The sequence below is a fragment of the Juglans regia genome, chromosome 4 (genome assembly GCF_001411555.2).
Source record: "Juglans regia cultivar Chandler chromosome 4, Walnut 2.0, whole genome shotgun sequence".
NCBI lineage: Eukaryota > Viridiplantae > Streptophyta > Magnoliopsida > Fagales > Juglandaceae > Juglans > Juglans regia.
The window spans coordinates 18,479,931-18,497,339 of NC_049904.1; the positions used below are offsets into that span (position 1 = coordinate 18,479,931).

Sequence of the window (17,409 nt, forward strand, 5' to 3'; positions counted from 1 at the left end):
GTTCTTGTATCATAAGACGTCAACAATAATATGAAATTTTGAGTTAAGCTATCTCATATGCAAATGCATTAAAAGTTGGATATACCTATTAATTAAAATGCTATAACTTAGGTACTATTGGGTAGCAGGTTCGGAAAATCAAGTTAGCCAGCCTTTTGGAAGACTAGACTTACGAGCAATTCTGGCATATCCGTGCACTCCCCAATCTTTGCCATGGAGTTTTTTATGATCCAATATTTTTTATCTTCTTTCTCATCATAACCAAATCCAATTATAAGGATTGCATGTCGATAAGCTTTCTCTTTTCCTTGGAGAATTAAATCGAGTTCATCGGATCCTTCATATATACCCTATCAAACGGTAACAAAAAAAATGGTAAGTAAGAATCATTATATTATTATCAGTATGTGTCCCCAATTAAAAATTGATAATACTTACGCCTTCAAGTTCTTGGAATGCTTTGGTCACTATTAAACCACATGCTATTGGTTGTTCTTTCACTCTCATAAGTAGCTCATTTTCATTATCATGATCTACCTTTTGGATGTCAACGATCTTCACAGCAAGAGTTTTCTACATGTAGAGCCAAGATAAGAATAAATGAAATACAAACACAAACATATATATAGAGAGTGAGTGAGAGAGAGAGAGAGAGGAGAACTTCAAATTTATATAACCTGTTTTTCAGTCTTGTGTCGACAAGGACATTTATGTGCTTTGAATGGGTATTCTTCCTCCTTCATAATCCCATAACTTTTAATCCATTTCAAAGCTTTTATGATTGAATATGTATAACATTGTTTCTCTTCTTCCTTACAACAATCAAGCAACTCTTGGGAAGAAAGTTCGAGAAGATCTTTATCTGGATTTTTAGCTTTATGACCTGCTGCAACAGCCTCAGCAGCAACTATCACCCAACACATATCTAAACAGAAAATTATATACTTAATTTCTTGACAATAATGGAATTATAATGCTGCATCTTATTGTTTACAAAAGTCTAAGAAATTATTAGTATCTAATATCTTAGATGCTAAGTTAAATAATATAGTTATAGTTAGATAAGTGAAACAATCTTATTCCCAATGAGTGTTAGATACAAGAATCAATAGCTTTTTAATCATTAAAACTATTAGTAAGCGGACAAACAACAAGCCAACACCAAGAAGGTGAATTGATTACAATATTTAAAGAATACCAATAAGTCTAAGATAACAATACAAGGCATGAAAGTGCTACACCAATACATTCAAACAATAGGCTGCAAATAACACAATTATTGATCAGAAGATTTTTAGTTTTTTCTCCATCAGCCTCAAACAAGCAACTATGATAAATACAGACAGGAGCATAGAGCAATCCTTGCATGGACATCAACAAATAATAATAATAATAACAATAATAATAATAATAATAATAATAATAATAATAATTAGGAGTAACTCAATGACCAATACTAATATTTCAAATATAATTTCATACATTCCATGATATCAATCTGTACCAAGAAATTAAAACATGGGTTTAAAGATGCCAAGGTCTTAAGGACATGACACATAGATATAGTGATAAATGATATATGATTAAAGAACTTTGTATCACTTACTGCAATTCTTTTGATCTTTAACTGGATTCAAGGTTCCACCATTGCGAATACGCCAGTCCCAAAAAGCGGGAAATTTTTTAGGCAATTGATCATCCTAATTACGAGTTAATTCAAATACGTCAGTTAGAAGATATATATAGATGGATGTGTCAAAAAATAAAATATAAACATATATTTTCAAATAATATTTTTTACACATTGCATTATTTATAAATCGTTATGACAAAAAACGTAGATGAAGAAGAAAGAAATATACGATAAATCATGCAAAGTGTAAGTACGCATAAAATAAACCAAACATTTCTCTATAGAATATCGCTCGTGCACGATGAAAGTAATAAGTTAAGCACAGTTCATGTATACTTCTATTTAGGCTTTGTTTTTCACAATTGAAATAGAGGGAATCAAACGACATTTGATTTACAGCTGTTTCTAAAGTGGAACTTACACAGTGTGATTCTCTCATATACATTCAACCGCGGGTTCCTTTATTTATTTATGTTTTTTGTTTAATAGCCATGTCTGGTCCTACATTAATTTTTTATCCTTAAATGCATAAAACTATATTCAACGGGTTCATGTATAATTTTTGTTTATTACGATTTGTATAAACTAGAAGAGATTCCTAATTATATTCATAATATTGTACTCAATAAGTTGTTGTAAGCATATAATTTATGAGCAATAAAGTATCCTTTTTTTAAATAAAAAAAAAAAATTTGGCAATTTCATCATGAGAAGTGCCGTTATATATATATGTACACTTTTTTTTAAGAAAAAAAGATTGCAACGGACAGGCCAAATCCCGTTATCTGACTGTTACTTTTCCCCGTCCCAAGTCACAGTATTCGTCAATATTTCCGATTCACTAAGGTTTGACACAGCTAGAGTTGCAATCTTCGGCCTAGTAAATATTTTTTTCATATACTGGAAAAAGAAACGCAATCCATGGAAATGGTTGTGGCTACACAGGAAAACCAACAAACACGATTATGAAACGGGATGTTTTTTGAATTGAAAAGCAACAGTGACTGAGTTTTGGTCTATTGTTTAAATCCTATTTTCTTTTATAAAATGCGCGTACATATAACATATAGCATTTCTATTTGAAAGATCACAAACCAAATGATTGTTCTAGAATGGCTATTCCTCACAATGGCTCCTTTGTAGTAATAACTTACTAGAAGTAATAATGAATTAAAGAAATAAAACCAGTACAAATACACTGAGCCATTCCCAGGCAAACGAAACAAAGAACACAGGGCAGGCCCTAAGCACCCATCTGGTTCCATCTTTCTGTTTTAAACATGATGAATATGAATATAGAGACAAGTTTAATCATAAAAGAGAGGAGATCGACGTACTAACCATAAGAGAGGAGAGGAAGGATCAAGCAAGCACAGATGAACACAAAATGAAGAATCAGGGCTGGTCATGCATATATATACGTTCATAGAATGAGAATGAGGGCTGCATGCTGGCCTCCTTTCCGTACGAAGGAGGGACCACAACCATTCGGACAACTGACACGATAGTGGAGCAGAGCAAGGACTGCGCGACGCTTTTATAAAAATGTATATGCCAGCAGCATAGTGCTATTGTTAATGCTGTGGGTTGGCTGAGTAAAACAAAAAAAAAAACTGCTCTGTTTCAAGGTGGTTAGAACAGACGAGGAGTGTTGGGGTGCAGGTCGTGAGTGGAGGCTTGCGGGTTGGTGCTGGGGTGGCGTGGGACTACGGTCGTGAAAGGCAGAGGCTTAGTTAGTGGTCCTGGCTGCTTCGTCGTGCAGGAGCAGTGGCTGCTTGTGCTCGGCACAAGCCATGGAAATTATATTGTTGAAGCATCCAACTGGCATCCACGGCACAAGCCACACAGCAAGGAGTCTCCAAGTCAGCAGCTCTTCCAGAACCTTCAGGAATAACTTAGAATAGCTTGTGAATTGATTCTCTGTAAATTGTTGTAACGGTTTTGGCTGAGATCTATAACAAACTCTGCCATACCAAGCACTACCTCACTGCGCACGCCTAATGCTTGCAGTATTGTATAGGACAGCTCACAGCAGCTCATTCATTGTATATATATACTGCACGGTAATACAATTATCAATATAGAAAATCCTTGCAAAACCAACTCTGTTTTCCAAACCTTTACATATATGGACTTGGCGACGTAAATCCCTATAGCACCATATACGAAATTACGAATTGGCCCAACAATTCTTCCAATGCTTTGATACGATTCAGAAAATAATATAAACTCTTTTCTTAAAAAAAAAAAAAAAAAAACAGAAAATAAATATAAACTTAAAATAATGGTATCGAGTATTCGGATCCTATTACTTGACCACTATAAAAGCTGTTGTTGCACTAATTCTTTGATCGAACTTATTTCGAGTGATTTATCGCAAAATCTCTATATTATTTGTATTCTTGAAGAAGGGTGGTTTTATCAACAAAAGAAAGCAGCACCAAACCTCAAAAAGTGAAGGTATGCACTAGGGAGAATGTGACAGAGGTAATGCAAGTGCGGGTGACATTTGGCGATGGTGGTATGTTGACACGTGAAGACCATACGCAACAACACTACACCGTGGCTACTACGCCCAATAAAAAAGGATAACTTAGTATATATATAAAAAAATTATACAAAGTAAATTTATAAATTGATTTGATTTCATAGAATTCGTTAGATCTATTATACAATAAAAATAACTTTACAATCTGACGTATCATATCATATCACATTAATTTACAGATTTATTTTTATGTAATTTTTTTTTATGTCTAAAATATTTATCATAAGAAGTTAGGGGATAGGTTAGTCGGATAGAGGACAACAAGATAGAGGACAACAAGGGAAACATGATTGGGTGATGCCAAGCACGTGCATGGTGGTTGGCATATCGGGCTAGATATGCGATTTAAAGATCGTGAAAATAAAAGAAAAAATTATTTGGAAAAATGATATTCTGGAATGTCTAAGTACAATGCAACCTTTTAAAAAAAAATAAGTACATATAGAATTTAAATACTAGAAAATAATTTTTTTAATAATGGATTCCAGTTTTTTCTAAAAAAAATTGTACGGCACTTATGCACTCTACGACTGTATCTAGTATTCATTTTTGAGATTTAAAAGATCTTAAGAAAAGACAAAAATAAAAGAAGGGGAAGATTGGTGGCATATATGTGGCGCATGATGATCATGTGTGTCAACAGTGGCACATGAAAACTCAAAATAGTAAAAGTTAACTAAATAATAGGAAAAAAAAAAAGAAAAAGCAAGGTAAAGAGATGAGGGAGTATGTACCAGCCTGTACCTGCCGATATATCGTATTTTGGCCGATATACATATTTCGGCCTTTATATTTTTTTTTTTTCATTTCTTCAAACTGCAAGCTCATTTTTTGACCTTCTCAATTCAGACCAGATTATTTATAATTTATATATAATTATATATAATTTATTCATATATAAATTATTATTTTGGAATAAAATTTATATATATTTATATATATAATTTATTCATATATAGACTATTCTGAAACGGTATCCGAAACGGTACTAGTACCGAAATATCTCGTTTCAATACCTCAACCAAAACGGTCACCAAAACGGTATTCAAAACATTGGAAGTAACAATCACAAGCCACCTCTGTAGTCTTTGATAAGACTACTACCTCTATACTCACTCCCTTGAGTGACTATACCACCAACCTTTATAAAGATTTTGTAGGAGAGGAAATGAAAACTTGAATATCAAATAAAAAGAGTCCCTGAGAGCATTGGTATTGGACTCATCAAATGAGTCCAATTTTCAAATTTTGATGAATTTGACTTTTAAATCACTGCATTAGATTCACCTTATAGTAATATCTTAAACTTTTAGTTACAGGACATTCCAATTCACCTTCAAATTTGAAGACTTACTTTTCATTGCTATCCATATTATTTTATTAGTAAAATCAGTCTTTCACCCATGATGTCGATTTTGTCTCCCCCTTTCTCTTCCTCTCCCAACAGCCCGAAATCTCAAAATCCCCTTTCTCTTCCTCTCGCTTTCTTCCCTCCCAATAGCTCATGAATTTCTAGATTCCCTTTCTTCCTCTCCGTTTCTTCCCTCTGTTTCCTCTCTGTTTTTTTTTGCCTAGCTATCCATTCCCTTTGTCGTGAGTCACCAGTTCATCTTTATCTCATGAAATTAAACCTCCACTAAAGTTCAAGTTCTTGCCTAGTGTTTTAAATGAAAGAGGACCTCCATCACCTCCATAGGCACACCATTACCGCTCCCTTCTCTTCTTTGATTCTCCGTTTCGAACGTTTTCTATCTCTGTAAGTTCACTCTCTCCCCGTCTTTATATATTCATCATATATGCATGTATGAGAAATTTTGCACTCCATGTATGCTTATGTATGTATGTATTTATGGCCTTTCTTGGATGTGCTTTTACTTAGTCTGATTTTAATTCGGTGTCAATTGCAATGCGCACCCAAAGACAGAGAGTGCATAGTTTTATCGTTGGTTTGAGTTTATAAAACCTAAAAGGCCTCTTATCACTTTGCCCTAATTTATGTATTGGTAGTAAAGTCTGAGTTTTTCAATCCTTCTGTCTTTTGAGTTGTTTGAAACAAAGAATTGTTTATATATATATAGACACACACACACACGAATGGTGTATACGGAATCTAAGAAACTTCATGAAAATTCAAGCCAAAGTTGATTATTCCTGATTGGGTCTATGTCGACTTTTAATGTGTAAAATTATTAAACTTGGAAGGCTATATATATATATATATATATATATATATATATATATGCATATAACTTTGTGTTATCATTTTGTGTAACTCTGAACTTTTTAGTTCTTATTTTCTTCTTCACGAGGGATTCACTCCAATTCTGATTATTGTCATTAGTTTTTTTTCCTCCTCATGATCATAATAATCTTCATCTTTTATATGATCAATACTCCAAAAAGCATCCATAAGAAATTGAGAGAACAAAATTTGATGGATTGGAAGAAGAAAGATTAGTTTTTTATGAGTGGGAAGTAGTGAGAGGATGGATCTATTTATAGGACTTAATCCGAGATTATTAGCTACAACTAAAAATCTTGGCAAAAGAAGAACTGTTGGCTACATCTACTTGTTGGTTTCAAGAATTATAGATATGAATTAATGTTGGTATTGTGCATGGTGGAATGAATGTATTTGTTAGTTTTTAGAGTTGTACATGTAAGTATTGGGCAGAAGAAATATTGGCATAATATGTTTGTTAGATGAACAAATTGTAGATATGTTTGTTGGATAGAAGAAATGTTAGCAAAATGTGTTTGTTGGTTTCATAAATTGTATATATGATTGTTGGGTAGAAGAATAGTTGGCAAAATATGTTTGTTGGATAATTAGGTTAGGGAAAAAATTACTTGGAAAATAATAATTTAAGTATCAAATTAAATTATTAATTAACATCTACTTAGTATAATTGTAAAATATAAAAGAAAAAATTCAAAATATTATTATTAAAAAATAATATTATATTATTTTTTTTATGAATCTAATAACTAATTCAATGTGAAGTTATGGATAGGGAAGTTTTGGATTTATAGAAAATATATATTTTTTATTAAATTTTGAAGATAAATTTGATGAAAATAATGCTAATGCTCTCAGAGCATTGGCAATGGCCTAACCATTGCAAAGTCCAAAGTTTGGCTAGAATTCCAACTTTTGGCTATAGCATTAAATTTTGGCTAGATGAATCCACATTGGATTAGTCATCTTAAAGTCAAAATAATAATATAATATTATAAATTTTAATAATTTTTTATAATTTTATTTTATTTTACAAATACATTTCGTATATTAATTAATATTTTGATTTTTATTTAAGATGGTGTTATCTGGCTATGTTGCTATTTATTAAAACAACAAAATTAATACCAACACGTAACAAAAATTAATTCCTCTTTATTTAGTAACAAAGATGTTGTTTTTGGGGTAAACATAAATACCAACACAGTCCTCTTTACATAAATGTCTACCAACACATTTTATTTGGTAGTTTCAGATTCTACAACTTCCTCCAAAACTCAGAAGTGCTTTGTGAATGTGAACTTTTAATCATTCCTCCATGATTTAACAACTCCAAGCTAAATGATATACTAATTTTACTGGATACATTCCACTTTTATGAATACTCCAAACAAACTGGTCTACAAACCGCAAGTGAGATCAGTGAAGAAGGGGTCATCATCAAACTGCCACTTTTAAACCTCTTGAGTTGACTAATATCAAATTCATAATCTTGCTGCATTGAAAATATCAATTTATGAGCAAATTTGAATCCTCATAACTTCTTACAATCCCAATTATCTACTTTCTTGATGGAAAATGTCTTAGTTTAGGAAGTACCATAAGATGTAAAGAGAAGCCAAGATCTGTTCCAATGCACCTAACAGAAAAACAGCATCACAGAAACCACAAATGCACAACTGATGCTAACAGCTTCTATAAGACCATAAAGAAAATGCAATAATATAAGACCATAAACATTACTTTCTACAGTTTATTTCCCGGTCACAAACATTAAACTTTTGCCGATTGCTCGGCAATTTTCGTTCTTTATTTACTTGGGATTCTAATTCCATGGGACTCTGTCATGGGAAACCCATTGACCACCCACTGATTGATATCAAGCATGATTTAAGACCCATTATTTAAGACCCCATCACAACCAAACATGATGTAGACTAGATCAAGCCAAAAAAAAAAAAAAACTAAACAATAAAATTACAAATCGAAAAAAACAAGAGAATGGGAGTTGATTACCTTTTGTGAAGCACAATAGAACCCTAATAGAGGCCTGACCAGTTGATTAAAATTGATTTTCTCTTACAAATCGACGGCTTCTTCTCCTAGTACCAAATTCTCAACTTTGACAGCCTGGGGTAATGAAAACAGCAAGAGAACTAGAAAAAAATGGAAAAAATGGAGAGAAGGGTAGACAAGGAGTGTCGAGCCAAAGAGACAACAGATGAGAAAGAGAAGGGAAAAGAGAAACAGGGAGAAAAAAATGAAGGGGGTGTTCGTCGAGGGAGAAAGAGAGAGAAAGTGAAGGTTTGTGGGGGAGAACGGATTCACGAGGGAAATAGAATATTTCGATTGAGGAGATGTGATTTTAGAATAAAATAATAATTTAGCGATGAATAGTTACTCGCTATGTTTGGAGAAAGGATGGACTTACTATAGTTGAAAGTTTGAACTTTCTGTTTTACCGAATCCAATGCAGCGGGCTTAAATACCACGAAGTTCTTAATTTAGCTTTTTAAGAGTTTTAGCGAGACCGATGTGGATGCTCTCAGTGTTGGTTTCACTATTTGGTTTCTTGTTATTTACATTGGGATCAGGTGCGTTTTTTTTATAGTTGGAGGTGGGCCGGTCATAATTAAGCATTAATTATGCCTTAATAATTGTTTGATATTGTGTTTCTTTATGATTAAGATGACAGGTTAGTAGAGGAAGTGATTGGCATTAGAGAAAAGAAAAATAAATAAAACAAATTGCTACTGTTAGACTATGAGATTATCTTTCGTCAATGCAGGTGTTGGGACGACCTAAGGTTCTGTTTAGATATGCAGTTTAGATAAGATGAGATGAGATGAGATATTTTAAATAATAATGAGATTTTTTTAGATGAGATAGTTTGTAAAAAAAATAAATTGGATAGTTTTGATTTGTTTTAGATTTGATAAATTGGTAAATCCTACCAATTATTGAAAAGAGCAGTGCCACTCTGCCGCCTGAGTAACACCGCTCTAATTGACCACTAGGCCAAGTTGACCTTTCCATTTTTGTTCAATTTTGTTATTCATTTTTTTTTTATCATTTTAAAACATTTTTAAAGAATATAAAAAAGAATATCAATCCACTAATAGTCACTTCCTTAACTATTAAGTTAATAAAAAAATTTAAAATACATAAGATATCAAAATGAGGGGGCAAGTTGAGTGGGCAAACTAACATTTTTCTATTGAAAATTATTTAATAATGATTGATTAATAGTTATGAATTTATTAATAGAAAATAACATTTATGTCTAATTAAAAAATCTATTATAAATATATTTAAATTACAAAATATATTGAAAATTTTTTAGCCTAAATACCTCTATAATTCCAAAAAATTACATATTTTTTTTTAAAAGATATTCGTCTATAAGATTTTATTATTCTATCAAATAATTTAAATCCCAAAATATAGTTGTTAAAAATTAAAACTACAAATTATTTTTAATTTAATATTAAAAACTAAAATGGTAAGGTCAACAGAAGTGACGTAAGGACGAATGAGGAATTTTATCGAATCAAATTGCAGCATAGATCAAGTGTGGGGTTCCGGTTCAGAGTCCTAAACGAACTGCAAACTAACATGCGTACATACGTATGGGAATTCTGTAGGTGGAACTTGGAAGAACCGAGACAAAGCTCACACTGTGAGTAGCTGAGGACGCCCACAGTCAATCCCTTGAAGACCAAAATGTCATGAAAACCCTCTACTGCTTAGAGCACTCTCATTGGATTAGCTAAAGTTAAAGTACATTTTTGATGAATGCAAGATGAATTTAACATTTAGCTATTACATTCACATAAATTTATACATTAGAATAGCTATTTTTTCATTATATGACAATAAAATAATATAAGATGAATTTAACTTTGACTATTCACATCAAATCTCTAAATTGGATTATCCATTTATTCATTATATAATAATGAGTAATTAATAATTTTGAAAATTTTTTAATTTTTTTAATTATGAATTTATTTTATTTTATCATATTTTACTATTCATAATATTATATATTAATTAGTAATTGTATTCTAATTATATTTTTTCAATTGTCATTTAAAATAGAGAGAAATAATTGATATTAAAAGGAGAGAGAAAGAAATAATATAAAAGGGATTTGATGAATGAATAGTGTGTTCCAAATTTGGAAATTAGTTTGGATATTACTGTTAGCTATATTTGGAATATAGCTAATTCAATGTGAGCAATTTACTGACCTAATAGCTAAATTCTCATTGGATTTAGCTTTTAGCTAATCCAATGAGAATGCTCTTAATCGCCAAAAGGTTGAGAAAAAGCAAATGATAGGACGGGTCAAGGTGGGGTCACTGCACAGCAGACAATGTTTTTGCACTATTAATTAAAATTAAATTATATAATGTAAAATGAATTTAATTTTTAATTATTCTATTTACATAAATTTTTATATTGGAATAGTTATTTTTTTTATTATATGACAAGAAAATAATATAAGATAAATTTGATTTTGGCTATTCACATCAAATCTCCACATTGAATTATCTATTTATTTATTATATAGTAATGAGTAATTAATAATTTCAAAAATATTTTAATTTTTTTAATTATGAATTTATTTTATTTTATCATATTTTACTATTCATAATATTATATATTAATTAGTAATCATGTTCTAATTATATTTTTCAATTATCATTTAAAATGGAAGGAGAAATAATTGATATAAAAATGAGAGAGCAATAATTGATATAAAATGTATTTGATGTATGAATAGTTACTTTCAAATTTGAAAATTATTTTGGAAGTGACTGCAGCTAAATTACAATTATTTGAAATTTAACTAATCCATTGTGATGTTATTTTACGTTCGAATATCTAAATCCTCAATGGATTCAGCTTTTTGAGGATGCTCTAGAAAGGAAAAAGGTAGGTATCCGCTTGGGGATCCCGCTGTAACCTACCGCTCCTATTTTTTTATTTTATATTTTTGCTTAGAGATTAAGAAAGTATTTTTTAATAATATTATGAATTTTTTAAAAAATATTTAAAGAATTAAAAGAATTGAAATGGCCAACAGAGCCCCAGCGGTAGGTGTAGACCCACCCGTTAGGAAATAAATGTCACTGTTCATGTCAGTTTATTAAAGTTGTATTTGCAAACGTATAGATAAATTATAGATGAAGTATAAATGAATTATAGATGAAAACTACTCGTTTCGATAGAGAAAACTACTCTAACCGTACAATTAATAAGAATTTTTTGTTTTACATGAAAGTTTAAAATATTACTTTTTAATATTATTATTATTTTAGGATTTAAAAAAGTTAAATTGTGATTTGAAAAAGTTGAAGTGTGATTTGAAAAAGTTGAATTGTTTATTATATTTTATATAAAAATTTGAAAAAGTTGTAATGGTGATATGAGAATTTTGTGTCTCATCCCACTTGCCAAACATACAAACTAATTTAGAGGTATCTATATCACACATGATAATAACAAAAGAACAAAGGAATGCATGCCCTGTCACTTTTTCTTCGAAATTCTACGTATTTTAGTCTCATCTCACTCTCATATCACTTTCATCTCACTATGATAAGGTTGCATTATCCATCAATCTTTGATTTTCTTTAATAAAGAATAATTTAAGAGTGACGAAAGTGTCATATTATATATAATAGAATAAAAGTGAAATGATAATATGGTAAATTAATCATTAATGATTCGATTTGTAAGGGGTTTTCCCCCCTCCTAGTGGGCTTCAAAGGAATCCCTAAAAGGATAAGGAGAAAAGGCCCATCCCAATGGAAATGGGTTCCTCGCAATGTTTTGAATACCGTACCGGACGTCGTACCGGTCAAGGCACTGCAACGAAATATTTCGGTACCAGTACCGTTTCAGGATAGCGTTTCGGGATAACGTTTCAGGATAGTCAATATATAAATAAATTATATATATAAATATATATAAAAATTATATTTCAAAATAATAGTCTATATATAAATAAATTATATATAAATACATATATATATAAATTATAAATAGTCTAGTCTAAATTAAGGGTTAAAAAATAAATTTGTAGTTTGAAAAAACGAAAAAAAAAAAAAACATACAGGCCGAAATATCGGTCGGTACAGGCCGAAATTTAGTCCGAAATGGCCGGTACCAGCCGGTATTTTAACCGGTACGGAACAGATATCATACCTGTACCGGCCGGACGGCCAAAATGAAAAATTTCGGCCGTACAGGCCGGTACGGTACGAAATTTAAAACACCGGTTCCTCAGCCTAGTTCGAGGGTAAAGGAGATGGGACTCACCAATCCGATGGTCCCTCGAACAGCATCCAGCCTTCGAGTGCTTGTCTGTGCAAACTAGTGAGAAATATGGAGGGACCCTTGATCATCTGACAAAACAACATCAACGAACTGCAGAAAGCAGGGGTGATACCCGCATGGTGCGGGGCGGGGGGTACCCTGCCCCGCACCGAGCCCCCTACCCTGCACCATGCGGGGATTGGAGTTTTTCCTAGTGTTTTTGGTACCGTACCGTACCGGCCGGTATATGCCGTACCGGCCAATCGGCCGGTACCGGTAAAATAAGTGTTTCGTTTCGGCCGAAATTTCGGCTGTACCGGCCGGTATTTTATGTTTCGGCCGAAACACAAATTTCGGCCAGTACACTTTTCAGCAGCTGGGTTGATGGCATTTTTGTAATTTTTGCAAACTCTAAAGGGCAATTTTGGAATTTCACCACAAAATGAAAACCTAATTTGGCCTTAGTTTCGGACCTTCAGAATTCTCATTTCTCAATCTCAAGATTCTCAACTCTCAATTCGGCCGAACTCATTTCGGCGCCCAGGCTCCCAGTCCCAGCATCTCACAAGTTCACGGCGTCACGCACGACCAGCCAGCTGCCAGCAGTCCACCGCACGACGGCGACCACCACCAGGCCTCAACTTGGTATTTTATTTTTACTATTTTTTTTGTTTATATTTATAACTTAATTTAATTATTTTTTTGTTACTTTTTTTATAAACAAATCAGAATTGTATTTTGATAGATGTTTTAGATTATATTGTTATAGTGTTTGTTTGTATTTTTATAGATATTTTAGATTATATTGTTATAGATGTTTGTTTTTATTTTGATAGATGTTTTAGATTATATTTTTATAGATGTTTGTTTGTATTTTTATAGATGTTTTAGATTATATTGTTATAGATGTTTGTTTTTATTTTGATAGATGTTTTAGATTATATTTTTATAGATGTTTGTTTGTATTTTTATAGATGTTTTAGATTATATTTTGATAGATGTTTTAGATTATATTTTGATAGATGTTTGTTTGTATTTTTATAGATGATGTTTTTTTTATTCTTATAGATGATGTTTTAGATTATATTTTTATAGATGTTTGTTTTTATTTTGATAGATGTTTTAGATTATATTTTTATAGATATTTTAGATTATATTTTTATAGATGTTTGTTTGTATTTTTATAGATGTTTTAGATTATATTTTTATAAATATTTTAGATTATATTGTTATAGATGTTTGTTTATATTTTGATAGATGTTTTAGATTATATTTTTATAGATGTTTGTTTTTATTCTTATAGATGATGTTTTAGATTATATTTTTATAGATGTTTGTTTTTAATTTTTATTCTTATAAATATTTTTGATTATATTGCATAAGTAGTTTAGATTTGATGAGTTTCTTCTTAATGACTTACTTATAAGTGTTAATTTTTTATACTTTAATAGTTATAAATATCTAGTTGTCAATCAACTGGTGGTATGACTTCAACTCCAACACTTGCTCCTGTAAGATCAGAAGATCCAGCATAGGCCCATGCACGTGCTGTGCCAGGGGCAAGAAATAATACTGAATGTTTATATTGTAATAAAATAATTAGAGGTGGCGGGATCACTCGGTTCAAGCATCATCTAGCTGGAATTCCAGGCGATGTAGAAGCATGTAAAAAAGTGTCTGAAGATGTAAAATGGCAAATGAAGGAGTTGCTTAATGAAATGGAAAAAAGCAAAGAGAAGAGAAGGAAAATAAGGTCAGAGATTGGAGGCGATATAGATTTAACATCTGATGATATTGACGATCGTAATAGTATGGAGGGACAGTCTCAACTTTCAAAAGGTAAGGGGAAGTCGAAAGAATCTGGAACTGGAGAGTCAGTGGAGGGATTGAGTAGATTTTTTGCTCCAAGAACAACTCCTGGGGCCCAACCTTCAATTAAGAGTTCTATGTGTTCAAATGAGATGATTGTAAAAGCAAAGATGGCTGTAGCACGCTGGTGGTATGATGCTAATCTGCCTTTTAATGCTGCTCAATCTAAGTTTTATCAACCAGCTATTGATGCCATGACTGCCATTGGGCCAGGATTCAAAGGCCCATCTTTATATGAGTTGAGAGGAAATTTGTTAAAAATGGCTGTGAATGAGGTTCAAGATTATTTGCAACAAATTAAGAAGATTTGGAATGAGACCGGTTGTTCACTAATGGCAGATGGTTGGACAAACCAGAAGCAACAATCAATAATCAACTTTCTTGTTTATTGTCCGAAAGGTACAATGTTTTTGAAGTCTGTTGATACATCTGGTCTTAGAAAAGATGCTGAAACATTGTTTAATATCTTTGATGAGGTTGTTCAAGAAATTGGAGTTGAGAATCTTGTGCAGTTCATAACGGACAATGATGCAAGTTATAAAGCTGCAGGAAAAAAGTTACAACATAAGTATGGCTCTTTCTACTGGTCCCCATGTGCAGCTCATTGCATAAATTTAATGTTGGAGAATTTTTCTAATCCAAGATATTTTTCCCCTTATTGATGATACCATAAAAAAGGCAAAAAAGATAACAAAATTCATCTATAACCATGGCTGGGTTTTGGCATTGATGAGAAAAGACTTTACCAAAGGTCATGATTTGTGTCGTCCTGCAGTTACAAGGTTTGCGACAAATTTTTTAAGTATCCAATATTTGCTCTTGTTTAAGAAAGAACTCAGACAAATGTTTACTTGTGATAAATGGATTGCATCAAGTCATTCTAAGAGCAGCATAGGGAAATAGATAGCTGAGATTGTTTTAGAAGATAAAGAGTTTTGGGTTCAATGTCAATTCATTGTTAAAGTTAGTGAACCTTTGGTTCGTGTTCTACGACTTGTTGACGGGGATGAGAAGCCTGCAATGGGATACTTGTATGATGCAATGGAAAGAGCCAAAGAGAACATAAAAGCAAGATGCAATAACAAAGTCAGTTTATTCAGTCCATTCACCAGGATCATTGATTCCAGATGAGATAGGCAGCTTCATAGTCCATTACATGCGGCGGATTGTTTTCTTAACCCTGGAATTTACTATAGCCCCAATTTTAAAAATAAAAATGATGTTATAAGAGGTTTCAACAGCTGTGTTATGAAAATGGAACTTGATCCCGATAATCAAGACAAGATCATTGCAGAACTTGACTTGTATAAGAATGCAATAGGTGAGTTTAAACATTCTTTAGCAATCCGCCAGCGTGATAAGATTAATCCAGGTATTATCATTTATCAATATCATTTGTTAAATAGTGTGACTTTGTACTTTAAATTTTATCTTATTTTATTTTTACTTGTATTTAATTAATAATTTATAATTGCATTATTGTTATAGTTGCATGGTGGACCCAATTTGGTTGCGAGGTTCCAACGCTTCAAAGGTTTGCTGTTCGAGTACTAAGTCAATGTTGTAGTGCAACTGGATGTGAGAGAAACTGGAGCACATTTGATTTTATTCATTCGAAGAAGAGAAATAGATTAGTGCATAAACGTTTGAATGACTTAGTATTTATTCGTTATAACTTGAAGCTGAGAGAGAGGTAAATTTTTTTAATACTAATGTTTTCATTGTTGAAAAATATATAACATTTTCACTTATGTTTGATTTTATTTTGACAGGAGCATAAAAAAGGGAAGAGATGCTTTAGATCCAATCAATCTTGAAAACATTGATTTGATGGAAGAATGGGTAGGTGAAGAATCTGAGCTTCTTGATGGAGAAGATTTGGATTGGGCAAGTATTGAGGAGCCATTGGCCTCACTAAATGAGGAAGACAATTATAATATTGGTGTTGATGTTGATGACGGAGATGACGTTGATGAAAATATTTTGATTAACATGTCGAATCCTGATCCTTATTGTCTTTTTGATGAGGATGATCATCTTTGATGACGTAGTGAAGTTACTGATTTTATCATGATAATATTGGTATTTATAACTTTATGTTAGTTGTAACTTAAAACTTAAGACTTGTATTGAGAATATTGAGTTTGACTTATTTTGTTGTTATTTTGAAATACAGTTAATGCTTGTATATATATAATTTATCCAGGTTTAAATTATTCCAAAACGGTATACAAAACGGTACCGGTACGGTACGGTACCGGTACCGAAACGGTATCGTGACCGAAATATTATGCCGGAACGGTACACGAAACGGTACCGGTACCGAAATATTTCATTCTAGTGCCTTGACCGGTACGGCTTCCGGTACGGTATTCAAAACTTTGGTTTTTCCCCCGCCTCCCGGGGGATCCCCAGCCCCGCCCCCCGCCTAGGCCAACATTATGTTTTAAAAAAAAATTTGTTTAAAAATATTTTTTTAGACCCAAATTATAATATAATTAAAATTTATAAATATAAAATGAATTTAAACTCATTAGAGTTAGATTTTGGATTGTCTTGGCCTCTTAGACCAACCTTTATATACGAGGTCAAGACAATACAATAGTCATCCTTAAGCAATGTGGGACTTAGTAGTAAGTCCCACATTGCTTAAGGATGACTATTGTATTGTCTTGACCTCGTATATAAAGGTTGGCCTAGGAGGCCAAGACAATCCAATGATTTAATACAATTTTAAATCTTTAATAAATTGTATATATCTATATATAATATATTTATATATATATAAAAATA

At 31.9% G+C, this 17,409-nt stretch overlaps 1 protein-coding gene across 1 annotated transcript; it reads right to left on the reverse strand.

Moving 5' to 3' along the window:
• Positions 1 to 143: 143 nt before the first annotated feature.
• LOC108986554 (thiol protease SEN102-like) lies at positions 144 to 923 on the reverse strand. The gene is made up of 3 exons (XM_035689203.1): positions 678 to 923; positions 439 to 573; positions 144 to 350 (listed from the first exon to the last, which is right to left on the reverse strand). Exons 1-3 carry the CDS (start codon positions 921 to 923, stop codon positions 144 to 146), a joined length of 588 nt encoding a protein of 195 aa, XP_035545096.1.
• Between the last annotated feature and the right edge of the window lie 16,486 nt (positions 924 to 17,409).